The sequence below is a fragment of the Pundamilia nyererei genome, unplaced genomic scaffold, assembly GCF_000239375.1.
Source record: "Pundamilia nyererei isolate P.nyererei 1_Seehausen unplaced genomic scaffold, PunNye1.0 scaffold00011, whole genome shotgun sequence".
NCBI classification, from domain to species: domain Eukaryota; kingdom Metazoa; phylum Chordata; class Actinopteri; order Cichliformes; family Cichlidae; genus Pundamilia; species Pundamilia nyererei.
Window position 1 is genome coordinate 6,370,646 of NW_005187412.1, and position 13,753 is coordinate 6,384,398.

A 13,753-nucleotide genomic window follows, 5' to 3' on the forward strand; every position below is an offset into this window, starting at 1 on the left:
TGTGTGTGTGGCTAGAGGACAAGACTGAACTCACTGTAGAGAACAAGTCAAAACAGCCCAGCCTGCTGATGACACAGTACACCTCAGGAAGGCGAGGTCCTTTCCCAGTCGGCTGCAAGAGAAAAAAGAATAAACTCTTTACCAGAAGAGACCCATTCAGAGATATCCTTAAAAAAATGATAACTATAAATGCACTTGAAGAAAGGGCTTAGCAAGGTAGCCCTATACCCAGTGCTGTCCAAAAGTCTGGAGTGACACCTCTTTTCTTTATATTTTACTTCCAAGGAAGGAAACACATTTTCTTGTAATTTTTTAAAGTGGTCTTGAGCAATAGTTCTCAAGGGTTTCTTGGCTGTTTTGAGCCCAGTCCTTGTACCTGATGATCTTCACAGGAATATTTGTTTTTGCTTGTTAAGACACTTAACACTGACCTATGAATCATTCACGCATAAACAAGGAACCTAAACTCAAGGGATGCACCAGTGTTGTGTCCTCACATCATAGAAAACAAAGAATCAACTTTAGACATTTTGTTACTTGCAGCCTGTCACAAAAACACAAAAACATTTGTTCACATTTCTTTAGTTCATTCTATTAAAGAAAACGCCAAAAATAACTAAATTTAAAAAGCAGCCGTGGCTCTGTCATGGTTTTGGGCTGCACTTCAGCCAGCGGTGTTGCTGGAATTAATTACAAAAGTACAGAAAAGTACCATCAGATTTTGATCTGTCAAGCAATGATCCTAAACACGCTGCATACCTGGATAGAAAAACACACGACTGAACATAATCAGTCACGATTGGCCTCCCCTGAGTAAGAACCTCTACGTTATTGAAGAGTAATCCAACAAGGGGCGATTCAAGACTTCCAAACACTACTGTATATAATTACAAATACATAAAGGGACCATAAAACTACACGGATGATAACGTGAAGATAAGTTGCTTAAATGTTGTATGTGAAGTCTTTGACTCAATCTGTCATCTGAGGTGAAAGTCTTTCATGCGGATAAACATAGGTGGTTTATCTGCTCTGTCTGATCCTATCTGCTGTCCTCTGTGCGCTCAAATAGAAACAGCGGGGGCACAGACACTTAAAAACACGGACACAAATGAACACAGGCCACACAGACGAATCCACTTGTCCATATTAGGAATACAATTTTCTCCTCTAGTTTCTCCTCTGCCTTTCCAAATGGATGATTAAATCAACTATGTGGAGCTTGATTCAAGTCCTCAGGAATGCTCGCCTGCTGCCAACTGCTGGACAGACAGCGGGGAGGAAACAAAGTTACTGGAGGAGAGCAGCTCACCTCTCTTCCCCATCTCCCTATCTGTCTCTGTCAACCGTCATTGAAACCTGCTTCCATCAAAAACAATCTCAGATCAACAAAGCGGATCATGCATAAGAAAACACTTTGCTGATCTAAAATTTACCAAGAAATCTAAACAGCACACACGCTCCTGGTAAGCTTCTGAGACCGTGCATGCTGCGTGCACGCTTTTTTTTTCTTTCGTTTTTAAAGGCAAACGGCAAACAAAAATCGCCAGCACATTAGCAGAATCCCACACAGTCATGCTCTCCACCCGCAAGCTAAATGGGAGGCTCAACGAAACACTTCAAAGCATTCGCCAGACTAATTACGGAGAGGAAATGCTCCAGAATGACAATGTTTGGATTTTTCATGGTTTCTTTTTGTCTTGCCTCGCCCGAGAAACCGTTGTTAAATTCAATGAGTCAGTCCTAGACTCATTGAATTGAATAGACCCATTTCTGTAATATACTTACATATCTATACTATTGCTAATATATATTGTAATATATCTATATCACTAAAGCACTTCTGGATGGATGCAAACTGCATTTCGTTGCCCTGTTCCTGTGCATGTGCAATGACAATAAAGTTTAATTCTATTCTATTCTATTCTATTCTATTCTAACTGGGTTTTTATCTTCAATTATTATATTTTACAACATTTTCATGGGCTTTTTATGACTGCGTTCTATCTTTTAAGGCAATATTTCTTCCCAAGTGCATTCAATTTAAAATGCAACAGAGCTACACATTTCATTAAACATATACTTATTCAATCACTGTATTTTGTAGCCACTGAAATCTCACCTGTGTAGTTTGGGTGTTTGTTGCTCTGCTAACACTATTTAAAGTATTTACTGGGCACACACACACGCTGCTCAGCTGCTGTAACAGTAAGTGCGATAATCTTTGTCCGCATCTATTTTTTCAAGCGTTTCACACCCTGTTTAGTTTTTCATGTTTTATTTTTGACATTATTATTCTTAGCGATTTCTTTCCTTTTCAGACAAAGCACACGGTCACATCAGCAGCGCCACAGGAAACTACACCGAGTGTTCAAATAAAAGCGTCTGTCACAACAAACAGGGGCTCAGCGGGGTGCGAACAGGGAGATGAACAGCGGCTTACCAGCAGGCGCCTGCAGTACCCAAACCTCCTGCTGCCGTCCTCCCCAGTCAACATGAAGGAGAAGGTCTCGCTGAGGCCAAAAACAAATATATGCACATGAGGAGCAACGCAAAGACACAGAGTCCTGAACACAACGGCAGATACTTGTGATAAAACAGAGCATGATTGTATTGGGCCTGGCATGGTTATACATTCAAACGGTGCAGCAGGTGGAGTGCACAGATAAAAGGGTGGAGGTGTGTGAAAGATTATCATCATTATTATATTGTTGTTGATTAAATAAAGTACAGTATCATTTATTATCAGTTATAACGTCCACTGTGGCTTTGGGTTTAGTAAAAATCCACCTTTTACAGAACACAGCCAAATGGAAAAACCTTTAACATGCATGAGACGTCATTTCAGAAGCTGAGCTATTCAGCAGAGGAAAACCTAAACCTCGCCTTAGAGGGTGAGGTGGATGTGAAATTTCTATAGTTTCTGTTTTTTCTGTTGCCCAACAGACAGGAAAGGAAAGGAATTTGACACTGTGTGGAAGACTGCTGGACGTACCTGCTGTACTCTGAGACCGGACTCCAGTCTTTGGCATCTGGGAAACAGAACTGGGGAATGGCTTTGAGCCTCTGTTCTGCCTCCCTCATCTGCTTGGTGGGCCTATCCAGCTGTGAGGTGAGGAGAGTATTCCAGTCAGCTCATCCTCCTTCACATAACTCTGTCATCCTTTATTAAAATCCCCCATGGATGACCTACAAATGACCAGACTAACTTTTCTCCTGTTCAAGGTTAAACTCCCTCATGTCCTCTCTAATTCAACTACACAGAGAGTGCTCTCTGGCCGTGTGAGATTAACTTCTCCCAGTGTACACGTCAGCTGAGAAGTAATTAGAGAAATACTCTTTCAGGGTTTTTCCTGTGGCGTGAATGGATCCTGGTTATTTTAAATTATAAACAGACCTACAGGGCTTTAATTTATAAGCTGTAATAACCCGCACAACTTCAAACAGCCTGCAGGGTCAAATGTGAAAAAAGTGTTTCAAGGCTCAAAATGGGGGGAAATTTTAGAAACCCTCTACACGAGCTTTTAATAGTAAGAATAATATCATTGCAGTAACTGCTTTTATAAGTCACGTAATAATAACACTCAGGAGGTTCTGAACTATTTATGCTTTGGAAACCATTCAGTGGTGACATATCTGTGCACAGTTTGTGATTTCTAAAAACCTAGTGACGTCGGTTAAGGAATTTTATGGTCACTGACACGATAGACTTGATTTTTTTTTTTTATTTCTTTGCTTGTTCGCTTTGTTTCAAAGCAATTTGCGCTCTCTGCGTTCTTGCTACGCCCCACGTAAAAGTTGTCAGAGGCGACCAGCAGCAGGACCCAGTTGCGGCTTTTACCTTGGGGAATTGGTAGGTGACCTCTGGGGAGTAGGAGTTCTTGGTGGGTTTCTTTTTCAGAGAAACAACCACAAAGTACTCAAAGAGTTCTCTCTCCTGCCACTCGATGAGCTGCAGCTCCAGCGTTCGATAGCTCGGGGCTCGTCGCAGGATGGACTGTAACTTTAATAACCTCTGGGTGTGAGCTGAGAAACATAATACACGCAAAATTGTCAGTTTTTTGTAGAGAATGAAATCTGAGGCTACAGCAGGTCAGTCAATTAAACAGAAGGTATCTGAAAAATGTGCGCTCGCTAACCTTTGAACCTGTCGTCCGAATCGCTCTCGCTCTCGCTGTTGTCGTCTGGAGACACACAGAGAAAAGGGATCTTTATGGGTCAGGGTGCTTCTTCACAAACATGTGTTTATGTCACAAAAGGGACACAGAGGGAACGCTACGTGGGTGGCTGAGATACAAATATTTACTCGCTTATCTGGCCAGAAGATGAAGGGGAATATAGAGAAGCAATACCTCTCAGAGATGCAGTCTCAACATTGGACATGGAAAGCTTCTTCAACCTCTTCTTCCCACGTTTAGTGCAGTAAATGGAGTTGATCCTCTGGACCAGCTGTAGACGGAGGAAGGAGGAAATTCTATCAGGAACTTAAGGTTTTGTTTCTCTCGAGCCTAAGTATAGGAAGCATAGATGTGCACGGCCAAAGCTAACAGTGTGAAATACAGTACATGTGTGTTAAAGGGTGCAGACAAACACAACAGAAAGGCATTAAGGGGAGTTCTTGAGAAAAAGGCAAATTTAAACAGTGATTACACGCAACAAGGCACTCTATCTTAAAACATCTATTCCAAACTGTGGAATTACAAGTGATCCAGAGCTCCACTGACTCTGACTGAAACCTGAGATGACCTGTGAAGCGGGAACACAGAGTGAACACGGTCGGAGCTCTGCGAGGACTTAGTGTAGGTGTTTTTGTACAATTTCGCAGTGTGTACCTTGGGGATCCTCCAGTGCCTGTGTGAGGGCAGGGTATCGGTTGTGCTACAGAGGCTATCATCCAGCAGGCCGCAAGGTGAGGGCGATACACCAATCTGGGGGAGAAGCAGCATTTCGTCGTGGCTGTAGCGTTTGGTCAGCTGCGACATCCGATGGCTTTTCCTGTCGCTCGGAGCAGGCAAGTGAAGGGACTGACTGCTGGGCTTGGAAGGCAGCTAGTTACAGAGAAAAGAAAGCAGCAGGTTTGGTACCCTTTCATTCACTTGTAATAACACTTAGCTTTAAGCAATATCTTTATATCTCAGTTACATTGCGCAGTGATCTGCCTTCCTAGTTTTTCATTTCCTGTCATAAAGAGGTGTCCAACATAAGGCCCGGGGGCCAGAATTGGCCTCTAATATGGCCTGCTCGACAGCTTTGGAAAGAGCCTGAATTTTGGACTTCAATGACAGAAATTTCCATTTTTTCATAGAAATCTGTCATTTTAATGGTGGTTTCAGAGTACAAAGGGGGAAAAGGACATATTCTGTCAATTAACAAGAATTTTTATTTTATTTTCTGTTTAATAATTACAGGACAGTCTGTGCAATGAGCTACAAGAACATTTTCGGTAATTGTAACAGTGTTTTCTTACAATTTGAACCCAGTGTGGTGCTGACTGATTTTATTTTTTCATTTACTATAACAACGTTTCTTTATTATGTAGAAAAACTGACAAGTAATTCAATTCAGTTTTATTTATATAAGACCAAATCACAACAACAGTTCCCTTAAGGCACTTTATATTTTAAGTTGACCCTACAATAACATAACAATAACATTTATTTTTTAAATTGCACTTATTTTTCTTTTATTAAAATATACCAGGAATTAAATGTGTAGATTAATAGCTTTGCACTGACAGAAAGGTCAGTTGCACCGGTCCGTATGTGGGCCACAATGCTTTAATGTGATAGTGTCAATGCAAACAAAACATTAAAGCATTTAAGCAGGAGAATACGATTTATTGTGAAGCAGTCACAGGGAGTGGCGTTCAAAGGAACAACTTAAAAAAGCATGTCCATCTTCAAAGCAGGGGTTTTTCCTGTACATGTGATAACTTGAAACGTTTGTCATCTTCTCAGCGCTACTCTGGAAATGACTGACTTCTCTGATGGACTTCTCTATCAAAAGTAGCGGTTCAAACAGTGTTTACAGCAGCGTTAAACAATGCTTGTTGTTACCACATGTACCCCTTTTGTCCCTTCTACTTTACATAGTGTGAGGCATGTGCCTGGCAATGAAGTGAGCAGACTAAATCAGCAGATGGCCCTTTCTGTAAACATCGCAAGGTCTAAACACGTCAAGCTGTTTCCTGGAGTGACTCAAATGAGGTGTGAGATTCTTTAAAAGACGTTATCCAGGTTTCATCCGTGACACCCCGAAAGGGTTACCTGAGGCGGAGAGTTCAGCTTCCTGTCCATGACGGACCAAGAGCGGTTGTTCTCCAACAGACGAGACGTACGGCCCAAACTCCGCCGCTTCAGGTCGACGTCCTCATATGGATTCTCCTTCTCTGTGGGAATAAAGTGAGTGTTCACGATAGAAGTACAGCTGGCAACAGTTTGTGTAAGCAGGCCGTTTCTGAGAGAGGACAGATGAGGCCGAGGGGTCAAAGAGGGTAAATAGAAGGCGATTAAAGGTGTCAGAGGTCCAAGAAAGCCTCCCTAGGTTATTTCAAAAAGGGATGAGTGATGAAAGGTAAGTCAAAGGACATTCACAGCCGACTCAAGTTAATTCCCAACTGAGTCACTGTCCAGATATGCAAACTGTAGTGAGAGAGCAAAAGAAGAGTACATCATGAGTTCCACAAAGACCTTTCCAATAACCACTGGTTCTTTCAAGTATACATCAGCTAAGTATATCATTTTATGTTTGTTTTTTGCATAAGACAATCTAATAAGGCATCTGACAAATAAGAGTTCAGGTCTCATTTGGCAAATTATTTTAGGCCTGCAATAAGCATAGATTTTGCTACCGCTCCATAGTTGTCCTTCAGTCACTAAATGATGGCAGGAAAGCAAAGAGCATGAACATTACAGAGCATAGCATGGCTCTCGCTGATGTCACCTGGCAGGGGACCAACTTCAATAAAGACAGAACTTGTGTAACACCACAGTCCGTGTCTATTCAGACATGTGCTCTGAGAATAGCTTTTTGGCAGGGTCTGAAAAAGGTTGTGAGAAAGAGAAGAAACCACGGCGAAGAACAAAAAACAGAGCCAGATGGCGTCGAAATGCATGAAGGGAACTTTTAAAAGAAAGAAAATCAGTGTTATCTGGCAACAGAAGTGCATCTGGTAGCTGTGTTTTAAAGGAAAACCCGGTGAACCCTCCAACAATGAGAGTTTTTTAAGCACCTAACTTAAAAAAAATGCTTGCATAGCTTCGTTCAGTTACCTATTTTTAGGTTAATGATTTAACCTGGACACACACACATCCATGCACAGACAATGTACACTGGATGGGGAGCTTCGGGGTGTTATGTTGTGTCATGCAGTCAATTAGTTGAGTGGAGTTATTTTTATGTGCATCATTAAAGCTGCGGGGCAGAATCAGAGGGCTCAGTCTGACCCCACATTGTGCCGCTGCGCCATTAAACCGAAGCTATACTGTAATGAGAGCCTGCTGGGAAAATCATATGTCTCTATAGCTGCTCATGCACTGGAGGGTACTAATCTGCTGCTCTGATTACAAACATCAGGATCTCTCCCTAACACACTCCCAGACACGCAGCATTACGCAGGGAGGGGACACACCTCAGCTGCACACTGTGATTGTACACACGCACAATAGACGCTCTGGGCAGGGCGAGGCTCAGAGCAAACTACACCAACAATGTCAGGATCAATTTACCCTCTAAAGTGGCGATCTTGTACCAATGCTCAACCACTGAAACAAAACTACATCAGAGACGGACGCTATAGAAGAACCTCTGGCAGGACCGCAAACCGTACAGCGCCTCCGTCACGAAGACAGTCTCTCCCGTGACCACGCCGGCGACGTTTTGTGGCAGAATGTACAGTATTTCAGGCACCATAACAAAATTACAGCTTGCTTTATGTGTCTAAGGTGCATCTGTTTAATCGCTCGTTACACGTAGCAGACAGTCGCCCAGATTCATTCATTCGCAGTGGGGTAAGAGCAGACAGCTGAATCATTGTGTCAGTGGTGCAAAGGGTGTGATTCATCAGCTTGTAAACAGATCAATCACCGGCACACCATTTATCAGCTACACTAGTTAAAAGCACTTACACGGTTCCCTGATGTCACAATATATCATGCAACCGTAGTAACACTGTAGCGCAGGTCAAAAAAGGCCAGCGATCTTAAGATAAACACCTAACATCAAGCACAAGTGCCAACTGACAACAAGTGAGTGGGCGTCCTTCCAAGAAAGTCAAAGAAGTCAAAGTTCTCATGGGAAAGAAAAACATTTATTTATTTATTTAATTCTTTTCATTTCTTGCATAGTCAGTGTTCATGTATTTTCATCCGACATGAAAAAGAGACCTCACATCTGGGAACCATCGCAGCACTTTGTTTTATAGGGTCTTTTTTCTAGTCAGCGTTACCAGGGTACTTCCTCAGGTTAAGAGGAACTTTGAGTGATGCAGGTATACTGTAATTGGCTAAAAATCTGAATGTAGCTATTTAGAGAGCAACTCTTAAAGATGAGATGGAGTCCAGACTTTAATAAAGGGAAATAAGATGCAATCTTGATTAAATATAAAACTCTGCACTCACAGTTCCCTTCGGTTTGCTAGTGGGCATCCACCCCATGCAGCAATGTGGGGAGAAAATGAAGACGCTGACCACAACAAGAGGTGACGCTGAGCTACCAACCACTGGCCTGCATTACATCAGCCTCAAGAGTTTGTTGAGGGGCGAATGCAATCAGAATAAAGGCTTGGAAGGAATTTGGAACACAGGGACATCCCCAGTGGGTACTTACCCACAGGTACTCCCCAGAAATTGTTTCGTCTGAAAGCAGCTTTAATATACGGGAGGTTGTTGTTCTTTGTAAAAGATGGCTGTACCGTGTAATAAGATAGACAAAAACCCTCATTTCCTACCAGCGTGGCTGCTTCTCAAATGAAACTTTAGTTTGAAAGCTTTTGTTTGAGCACTTCAACTCGAAGACAACATCTCTGTCGAGAACAGGCAAAGATCGGGAAAAGTGCGTCTCCAACCCGCAAACTCTCACCCTCACAGTGCCGGATGAACAATGGGAGCTTTGTTGCGAGTCACATGAAAATCCGTCATGCCTTGACACTCTATCTCAGACCGCTGCACATCCTCAGCCAAAAAGAAAAAAAGAAAAAAAAACAGAAGAAGAAGGAGAAGAAGAAGTGCACTGACTGGGAAAAAATGGTTGTGCTTGTATATTTAAAAAATCCTACCCTTATTTAGTCATCACTGAGCGTTTATAATAAAAATATTGCAGAGTGTGTAAACTGTTTGGGGATTTTTTTGTTTTGTTTTTTTGCACAAGTTTCATCATGAGCTTGCACATCGCACTGACACATTTTCACTGCATTAAATATGTACCGAGGGAGTTGGCAGCTGAACTGGGCAAAGGGCCTGGGGTCATTTGCTAGTGGAAAGGAATTTTGGCTCCTCGACGCGTCCAGCATTTCATACACAAATTATCTCAGACAACAAACCAATGATTTGACTTCTCTCCGGCGAGAAACGCTTCATGAAAATGTAAGAAAATGATGCTTAGCAATTTTTTTAAAAAGCAAATCTGTGACCACACAAAAAATTCCATCCTTACTCTAACATTTGGTGAACTGCCACTTACTGATTACTGATTACATCTATCTGCATCAATAAAGGCATTTCACTGTGGGAGTTCCCACTGCTCCTCTTCGCCCTGCTGATGCCAGATAGCAGAGTGAAAATGCAGATACCCAGTCGATCTCTACAATAAAATTCAACCCGTGCAGCCACATGTTATCCATTAATCTTATTTTCAGGCTCAGTGCTCACTGACTGCTCCCACAGTGGGATTTGTTTTCCACACCCCACACATTTCTACATGAAGCAAAAGCGAAAAGGGGGCGGGCCACCACACTTATTACAACTTTAAGAGTCACTAAAACATCCGACTTTGTCTGCCAAAGCTTCTGTTACAATCAGACTAATGATATGCATTCAGCACCCACTTTATTAGGTACACCTTGCCAGTACGAGTTTGGAGCCTCTTTCACCTTCAGACCTGCCTTAATTCTCCATGTGATAGAGTCAACAAGGTGCTGGAAACATTTCTCTGAGATTTTATTCCATATTCACATGACAGTATCACACATTTGCGGCAAATTTATCGGCCACACATGAATCTGCCGTTCCACCCCATCCCAAAGGTGCTCTTTTGGATTGAGATCTGGTGAGTGTGAGGGGAATTTGAGTACAGTGAACTCATTTTCACATTCAAGAAACCAGATTGAGGGGATTTGAGTTTTGTGACATGGTGAGTTATCCTGCTGGAAGCAACCACGGTCAGCAACAATACTCCAGTAGACTGTCTTGCTCTGTTGATACTAAGGCTACGTTCACACTGCAGGCGAAAGCGCATCAAATCCGATTTTTTTGACCCTATGCGACCCATATCCGATCATGGTATGACAGTGTGAACGGCACAAATCCGATATTTTCAAATCCGATCTGGGTCACTTTCGTATGTGGTCCTGAATCCGATACATATCCGATGTTTTAGAAAGCGACTGCTGTTTGAACGGTCATGTCGCATTAAATCCGTCTTTTACGTCACCAACACAAGACAGACGCCAATTATCAGCGCCGGAGAAGACATCGTGAACGCTTCCTGGCCATCCAGTGTAGATGTTAGTGAAACTGTTGGGAAGACAACGTGAACATTTTATTTGTACTGTATAATCTGCAGATTCTGACAGAAATCTGCAGCTATCCTTTGAAGCACAGCTCCTCTCTAAAACAGCAATAAGGATCATTACTTATCATAACTTAAAGCAAAAATTGGGAAACATAAAGTCCGAAGTCTTTATTTTAAGGACCATCAGTCAAACAATATTGTTTGCTCTGGGTCTAAACAGAGTGCGTTGTGTGTGACGTCTTCTTTTGCGCATGCGGGCCGCTTTAATTGAGCATTAAGACCTGCAGTGTGAACTAAGAGGTCCAAAGTGTGCCAAGAAAATATCCCCCACACATTACATCACCAGAAGCAGCCTGAATTGATCCAAGGCAGGGTGGATCCATGCTTTCATGTTGTTTATGCCAAATTGTGAGCCTACCATCTGAATGCAGCAGCAGACATTTAGAATCATTATACCAAGAACCATTTTTCCACTTTTCTATTGCCCAATTTTAGCGAGCCTGTGCCAACTGTATCCTTAGTTTCCTGTTATTAGCTGACAGGAGTGGTTCCCAGCCTGGTCTTCTGCTGCTGTAGCCCATCTGCTTCAAGGTTCAATGTGCTGTGTATTCAGAGATGCGGTTATATATAAATTTCTGTTAGCTTCCTGTCAAATTAAAACAGTCTGGACAAAAATCTTCTCTGATTATTGGCATCAAGAAGGCATTTTCACACAGAGAACTGCTGCTCACTGGATATTTTTGTCTTTTTCGGACCACTCTCTGTAAATCATAGAGATGGTTGTGTGGGAAATCCCAGTAGGTCAGCAGTTTGTCAAAAACTCAGACCAGCCCGTCTGGCACCGGCAACCGCGCCTCGTTCAGAGTCACTTAAATCACCTTTTATCTCCATTCTGATGCTCAATTTGAACTTGAGCAGATTGTCTTGGCTATGTCTACAGATCTAAATGCATCGAGTTGCTCTCACGTGATTGGCTGATTAGATATTTGCGTAAATGAGCAGTTATTAGTACCTAATAAAGTGGCCAACAAGTGTAACTAGTGGAGCTAAAACTTTTTCACATGATTTGGGTGTCCTTGCCTTTGATTTCCTTTATAGTACCTGTATCATTATATGTTTGGAGCGAACCGATTTGAAGATTATAATTAATGCCTCAGCTGTCACATTACTCTTACAACAAATTTGTATTTCCTTCATAATTCATATGTAACCAGACACCTGTTGTAAAAAAAAATTACCATGGACAACTTCCCTAAAGACAAAGATTGCGTATAAATTGCCTTTTGTTGTCTCAACATAAGTTCAAAATACAAAAATATTCAGTTTACTATCACAGAAGAATAGAAAACATGAAAAATAAATGCAAATTCAAGACGCAAGAACCAGAAAAATGTTGTATGTCTTACTTTGAAAGGTGACTTATACAGTAATACAAATTACAGATCAACGATCTGAAGATCAGTTAATGTTTACATCTTGTCTTGTTTACAGTGTACTGAGCCAGTGTGCTTACCTACTATGTCCTCATAGGCATTCTCCTCTAAAGTGCTTTTGGAATTGGGTCGGCTCCGTGCGTCTGTGGTCAGTGCGCCATTCTCCGTGGGCGAGGACGGATATGAAGACGGCAAGCTGGCAGCATCCTCCGACTCACACGACTCTCTAGAAGAAGATAAACAATTTGAAACACACCAAGGTGCTGAGGCAAAATTACAAGGAGGACAAGTCAACACGAGCCAGTGTCTTACTCAGAGCATGTCAACACGTGATAGAGGACAGAAAAAGTGCAGGTTGTATTAAAATATAATCCAGACAGCTGGCCCTACTTCTAAAATGCACTACTTGTCATCTGGAAGAACAGAAACAGGTGGTTAAAACACTCCTAGTGCTGATAAGCGCATTAAAGTCAGCGTTTGTCCTTTAAAAAAACCCTAAATCAGAAGAATTAATGTTGAAATAAAAGGATCATGCTCCGATCACCGAAAAATTCTAGATAAGTCCAAAGTAAACATGCAGATATCTTATTATTCCTGCGTGTTGTCTGCACAGTGTAAAGCACATGCCACATGTCGAAGCACTGCACAAACTGTTAGCGGAGCTACATCGGCGCAGGGATCTACAGTACGGTCAAGTCGCGCCATCGACAGCTTGTGGCTATAAGCTCGGTCTGAAATTGCTTGAACCACAGGAATGTTAAACACAGAGTCACAGGGATGAATGTTTAAGGATTTCATGCCCGTTTCACACACGGGGATGATCTGGACAGGCCCGACGCTCACAAAAAACAACTGAGGACTTCTGATAAAGAGGATTATGAAAGAGTTATAGGAGCAGACCTTTTTATGGGCCTGCATACATTTCTGGATAGGATCTGGCATTTCAAATCCTCTGTCAAAGTATTATTTTTCAGTGGCAACCTTAACAGCTGATTCAAGAGCTAAAACAAACTCAGGACATGCAGCAACCTTGCAAACGGACACACTGATGAGAAGCCTGTTGAGCTTCATCATCAGTGAAGCAATTAGCCATAATGAACAAGCCTAATTTCTCACAAGGCAGTCAAACATGTTTGATGAGTTATCCTCTTAAAGGAGATGAAGCCAGAAACTAGGTCCAATGCCAAATTATAACATAACACAGAAGTTTGTCATTCAAACTGTCAAGTTTGCAGAGTTTATTAATGTACAGACTGGGAATGGTAAATGTGCAGTTAATTCAAAATCTGTAAACTACCTGTATAGCTCCAAGATGCTTTTTAAAATATTTTTGGGGATGTTACATGTGGTATGCATGTAGGTGGAATATGCAAGATCCACAAACTATTACGTTTTTATTACACTGTAAGTGCATGCCAGGTTTCATACTTTCTCCCTAGCCCTTCAAAAACTTCCTGTTTTAAAGTGGTTCGTCCTGTTCACTCAAAACTCCAAACTGTAATAATAAAGCATCGTATTGTGTGGTAATGTACAAGTTTCCTGTGCTTATACTTGTGTGATTACAGACACAAAAGCAGGCATTTGATTTTTGC

General features: G+C 41.9%; 1 protein-coding gene across 3 annotated transcripts in view; it reads right to left on the reverse strand.

Moving 5' to 3' along the window:
* Window positions 1–13,753, reverse strand: part of dennd2b (DENN domain containing 2B) — a 55,739-nt gene that overhangs the window by 16,071 nt on the left and 25,915 nt on the right. For all 3 annotated transcript variants that reach the window (XM_005724324.1, XM_005724325.2, XM_005724323.1), the window contains exons 4-12: window positions 12,242–12,387; window positions 6,267–6,388; window positions 4,833–5,048; window positions 4,353–4,449; window positions 4,140–4,184; window positions 3,842–4,026; window positions 2,996–3,105; window positions 2,444–2,513; window positions 35–112 (exon numbers count right to left, since the gene is read on the reverse strand). In XM_005724324.1, the coding sequence (XP_005724381.1) occupies window positions 35–112; window positions 2,444–2,513; window positions 2,996–3,105; window positions 3,842–4,026; window positions 4,140–4,184; window positions 4,353–4,449; window positions 4,833–5,048; window positions 6,267–6,388; window positions 12,242–12,387 (1,069 nt within the window). The remainder of the gene's footprint in view (window positions 1–34; window positions 113–2,443; window positions 2,514–2,995; window positions 3,106–3,841; window positions 4,027–4,139; window positions 4,185–4,352; window positions 4,450–4,832; window positions 5,049–6,266; window positions 6,389–12,241; window positions 12,388–13,753) is intronic.